General features: G+C 30.5%; 1 protein-coding gene across 1 annotated transcript; it reads right to left on the bottom strand.

Moving 5' to 3' along the window:
* Positions 1–236: 236 nt before the first annotated feature.
* Positions 237–3,901, bottom strand: LOC100783664 (7-methylxanthosine synthase 1). Its single transcript, XM_041013848.1, has 5 exons — positions 3,590–3,901; positions 2,875–2,949; positions 2,038–2,445; positions 1,675–1,932; positions 237–1,033 (listed from the first exon to the last, which is right to left on the bottom strand). Exons 2-5 carry the CDS (start codon positions 2,947–2,949, stop codon positions 671–673), a joined length of 1,104 nt encoding a protein of 367 aa, XP_040869782.1. The 5' UTR covers positions 3,590–3,901; the 3' UTR covers positions 237–670.
* Between the last annotated feature and the right edge of the window lie 1,715 nt (positions 3,902–5,616).

Genomic DNA, 5,616 nt, shown 5'->3' with positions numbered 1-5,616 from the left:
ATCGTTATTTGTAGGTTTTGAGTGGGAGAACACCTCAATATAGGCTATTTCCTTATGTTTTTGTTTCTCATTTTATAAGCTTTGTGCTTTATTTGCTTTTGATCATAACTCAAGAAGTTATGAAATTAGTTCCACTTTCTACATGTAGAAAGTTACTTACTACATCAGGTTATGAAGGAATCAATGTAGAAATTGCAAATTCTACACTAGTTCTTAAACCAATATAGTATGTGACCTTTATTAAACATTGATTTTATTACACCAGTTCTAAAACCAATATAGAATGCATCCTTCATTTAGCATCAATTTTATTACATCGGTTCTGAATCTAATGTAGAATGTCTTCCCAGAATCGACCTAAATTTTGCTTGTTGTAATATTGATATATATTACAAAAATTGCAATTTCTTTTTGCTAGTACTTCTTTTAGCCATGTGTGCAGGTGGTGACTGATGTTGATAAACTCAACATCACGAGGAGGAAATAATTAAAGAGTGTACAAGGGAATTATCAATATGTACAAGATTCAAACTTTAAAGTTGATTTGAAGATGGAGACTAACAAGATATTGAACATGATGAAGTGTAGCTCAAGTAAATTTCATGATACAACCCACTTGGATTAATTGTAGATATCTTTAGTAAAGCATACACCCACTTCCTCCTTCCCTTTATGCTTTTCCCATGGACATGACCAAGTTTGTATACTCCAATGCTTCGAACTCTATGAGTTGTGAAATCTTAGTTGCAAACCTTGAGAATAATTCATCCATGATCTCATTGCCAAATTCAACAGTTAAAATGGGTTCAAAAACAACTCTGATGGACTTAGCTATGAACTCTCCTCTTATTTTACTATCAAGAAGAGAACCATTAACTTCATCTTGAAGGTTTGCATCCCAACCCAGTTTGAAAGTTTTCAATGTTTGTAGGGTAAAAGATCCTTCTGCTTCAATAACTTCTCTAACTTCCTCCATCGTTGGAAAATATATAGGCAAGTTAAATGAGTCCAACTTTGTCTCCTCAACCAAACCCTACAAGTTAATTATAAGGAAACACAATTAATTATTAAAAAAGATAAATCATAAGTAACTAATAACAATTTGTCAAAAGAAAGAGTAACTAATAACAAAAGTAATTATTTTCTAAGAAAAATGTTGACAACACACTCTCTAATAAACTCTTTTAGACACACTCTCTATTATTTGTTGAAATTTATAAGAAACTATAAATCATGATAGAAAATCATTTATAAGAAGTGAGACTCACCAAATTTTGTATTGTTTAATAAATTTTTAATCAACAAGTGTGTCCAAATGAATGTATTTGAGAGTGTGTTGCTAGCTCTTTTCTTTTTTCTTTTGGTTTATTTGGAAAAGTTGACAATTAATAAGCACTAATAGGAGAAGAAAATAAGAAGATAAAATAAATTAAGCTTCTCCTTTACATTAAAATTAGTATATGCATTAGTCATTTTATAGAAGTTCTAGCATTTAGTTTTTTTCAAAAAAAAAATATTTACTTTTACATAACTTAATTTTAACTCATGGGAGAAGTTTATTTCATTTAACCTACTTATTTTCTTTTTCTATAAATACTTCTTGAGAAATTTTATCTAATATTAATTTCTAGAAATCCTATACCAATGGTAATCAAACTTTAATAAATCAATCACCTCTAATATCATATCTTTGAGCAGCATCCCAATCACCACTAAAGGATGAGTAATTTCATGAGCTTTTTCTCTGCCTTGGAAAGTTAGTACCATAATGCCACCAACTTTTAGTTCATCTGAACGTGATTTTAGAAAAAAACTGAAATCTCTTTGGAATTGCTCTAAGTATGCTTTAAAGACTATTGGAGAGCTTGTAGTTGTTATATAAATGTTTCCCTTGTTTAGTGGTTTTGCTCCCTTGATCAACTCTTCAGGGGTCTGTTCCCGAAAAAAAAAAAATTGAAGTTGTTAGCTTAATGTGTAAAGCATAACATAGGATATTATCAGAATTAATTAGATGTTTTGTTTGGTACATATACTAACTTGTGAGAGCCAATGGAGGCTATAGGAAGATTGAAAGAAGTGAATGTAATTATTCGGAAAGAGTCTTCCGTAAAAGCTCCCTGGTGTTGCATTGACAACGCATGCACCTACTCCATCTCGCCTTTCTTGTACCCTTTGGTAGAAACTAGGAAGCAACTTGAAGATATTATTGAAATCATTTTCAAACAGATCATTGAGATAAATTTGCAACCAAATCACTTGTCCCTCTTGATTTAAGCTTAGTTTAGTGTTATCAATGATAGTTACGATATCGTACATGACCATAAGTGCATTTGGTCCCGAAGCACATCCTAAATCCGCCACCCTCAACTTACTTTTAAAATTGGTGCAACACAACCTCTTGATGCTTTCTTCAAGTATAGGCTTCACTTTCAATATCACTTTTTGCTGCATAAAATTCAATTTTGGTATATATAATAAATAAAATGGATAATGTACGGATCACATAATTGCCGCGTGTAATTAATAGATTAGAGTGATAATATTGATGATAAGTGATCGTAAAATAATAGATTTAAAAATGTTTTTGATCCTTTAAATTTGAGGGGTTTTTTAGTCTAGTAAATTAAATTTGTCGTTTTTAGTCATTAATTTCAGAAAATATTTTCTTAGTACCTCATACAATAATGAATCGGCACAAATTGTGCATCCAAAAATCAGTGAAAAGGGAGTAAAAAATATTTTTTAAAATTGAGGGACTGAAAATTTACAAATTTTAATTTGGGAAACAAAAAAATAAACCTCAAATTGAGGGATCAAAAATATATATTTAAGTTAAATGAATATTATAATAAATTACGGTAAAAAGTAAAGTACTTGAACTGTTGAGTTGTCTGCGTAGCTTGTTTCTCCCACACCATCATTCATGCGAAGGACTCGTTCTCTTGCCATCTACATTAAACACGGATATGGGCATTTGAAGCCTTCAGCATTTAAAGCCTTTACTATTTTACTTTTATATTTCAATAAAACTTGTATTACAACATCAACAAATAAAACTATTCCTAGGAATCATATATAATTCGGAATCTTGAATCCCAAGAATGGTAATTTCGGGACAATTTTTTTTTATTGTACCAAACACCCCCAATCTCAGCCTCTTTCCTTTTTCCTTACATGATCCATCACATCACTCTTTCCTACTTTTGCTTTTTCTTTTCTTTTCAAAATAATATATACATCTTAAAATTAAGATGAATTAAAATAATCTTTTTTTTTTTTTCTAGGGTGTCTGTATTGTATATATAGCTATCTTTTCACTGCAAAACATTGGTAACTTTTAGTATGATATTACGGACTATTAGACCGTTACTATGTAATGAATTGGCCGTAGTAAATATCAGTTCATAACAGTTTTAACTGTCAGAAATGTAAATTATACCGATACTTACATGACTGTAAAAAATTTTAAGAGGGCCTAGTAATTTATATATAAAAAAAAACATAGAAAGAGCTAAGCAAAAAATAAATTATATATACCTGATAAAAAAAATTAAAATATACATATAAGGAGAAAGAGAGATGAACTTACACCTAAAGTAATTCTTTTTCAGTTATTTGTCATCTTTTTGGTTGCAACAATAGAGAGAAACTTGGCTTAGATGCTAATCGGCAATGAAATCAGGAATGCAAAACCTCAGTATCAACACTGGCAACCAGAGTTTCCGAGGGGGCATATATAGCTGCAGTGCAGTAGGCAGATATTGGTGAAAGAGAAAATCAAATTTGGTAACTACACAGTTGCATGCCTGACTGACACGTATATATAGCAATGCCTTGTTTAGTTTGAAATACATTAATTAGGTATTGTCCGTGTGGAAAGATATATATTCCGGCTGCTAGTTAGTGTTGGATCGAATACAGACACCTCGTGTGTAGGTGTGGTCGTTCTACACTCTCTTTTCTATTTTCTGAATCAAGCCAAATAATTTTTTGGCGTACAAAAGATACCCAAGTCTCAAACCCTTTTACATATACCATAACGAGATTTTTTTGCTGCAGGTAGGAAGTTAGGTTTGGCCATCCCAACTTTCGTACTTGAGTTTTTTTTTGTTTTAATTTAAATTATTAAAAAATATAAATATTATATTATATAAAAATATTTTTTATTGGTTTTAAAATTACTTTTTTATTAAATTACTTTTTTAATTTTATTTTTAAAATTTTTATAAAGAGAAATATACAGATAAAGAAAAATAAAAAAATTGGATAATATTATAGTATAATTTTTTAGTTACGTTGTATGTAATTTTGTAGTTAAATTTATGTGTCGTTGATGTTTTTTTATTATGTTCGTTAATTAAAAAATAAGAAAATTAGTTAGTAGTATTAAAACAAATTAAAAAATACAATTAAAAGTGAAAAACAATTGATACATCTGTCTTATACAATAGACATAAAATTTAAAAGTATAGTAACTGAGATGATAGTCCAGAATAATGAAACATATTAAAAAATACAATTACAACGCAAATGTGACAACACTAATGATAACATGAAATATGTTGTGCATAATACATGTCTTCTTCTATTTCGGTCACTGGTTTGTTAAAAATAGCCAAAATTTCTATTGGGCAGAATCGTTTCCAATAGTTGGATTGTGCTAACACTTTTAGCACGTCTTTCAATTCTGTTATTTTATATTCAATTAAATTTTCTGAATACTTAGCATGATCTGGTTGTCGAAAGAACAATCATCTGACCAATTGTGATTCGTGAATTCCATAAGAGAGAACCTCTATAGGTGCAACTTGCTTGATTAAATCCTTGAGTTTGTCCTTGCTACATCCCGAAGGAATGCTAAATCTTATTGGATTTGTTCCAGTAAAGGAGTAACCCAAAAACTCACCTTGACGTGGTATGTTCCACTTCCCGTTATAATACATAATTGCATCATGAGTAGGACTGATAGTGGATTGAAGCAGATTGAGTATAGCATCCAATGTTCTATTGATGGTACATCATAATTCTATAGGGCCAACACACGAGTATTGCTCATTGCACATTAACATTGTGTAAACATCATCATCATTTTTTAATTATAGAGATTGAAAAAAATATTGCTGACCTGCATCTATGAATGGTTGTCAGTAGTAGATTTCATCCCCTAATTGATCGTTGGTTAGTTGAAGGGTGTTGTGCATTCTGCGCTTGAGTGTATCAAAAGAACAGTCATTAAGAACTCGCATTAGTGTTGTAGTGGGACTTTGAAAATAAACACTAGTTTGGTTGTGAGTGATTGATCCATTTGGAAAAATGAAGGCTAATCTTGGGTTAACAATAGTCTGGTTGCTTGTTTCTCCCAAAAATGACATAGTAATAAGATTGAATTTGGATTATGAAGGTATGTTGTGTAAAATTGTGCGTTTGTATTAAGTGTGTATTGTGTTATTTATAGTTGTATGAGCATTTTGCCATGTTGATGTGTATTGGAATCCAATGTTTCTTTTTCCCTGGTAACTGATGTAGCAGATGTCCATTATAATTTCAGAGTGAATAAAGAGATTCTGAGTTATCCATTTCATGTCAGTTTTGCTGGTGAGACATTTAATTTTTTAG

The sequence above is a fragment of the Glycine max genome, chromosome 3 (assembly GCF_000004515.6).
Source record: "Glycine max cultivar Williams 82 chromosome 3, Glycine_max_v4.0, whole genome shotgun sequence".
NCBI classification, from domain to species: Eukaryota; Viridiplantae; Streptophyta; class Magnoliopsida; order Fabales; family Fabaceae; genus Glycine; species Glycine max.
The sequence above is the reverse complement of the archived record's forward strand: the minus strand, read 5'-3'. Positions and strand labels throughout refer to the sequence as shown.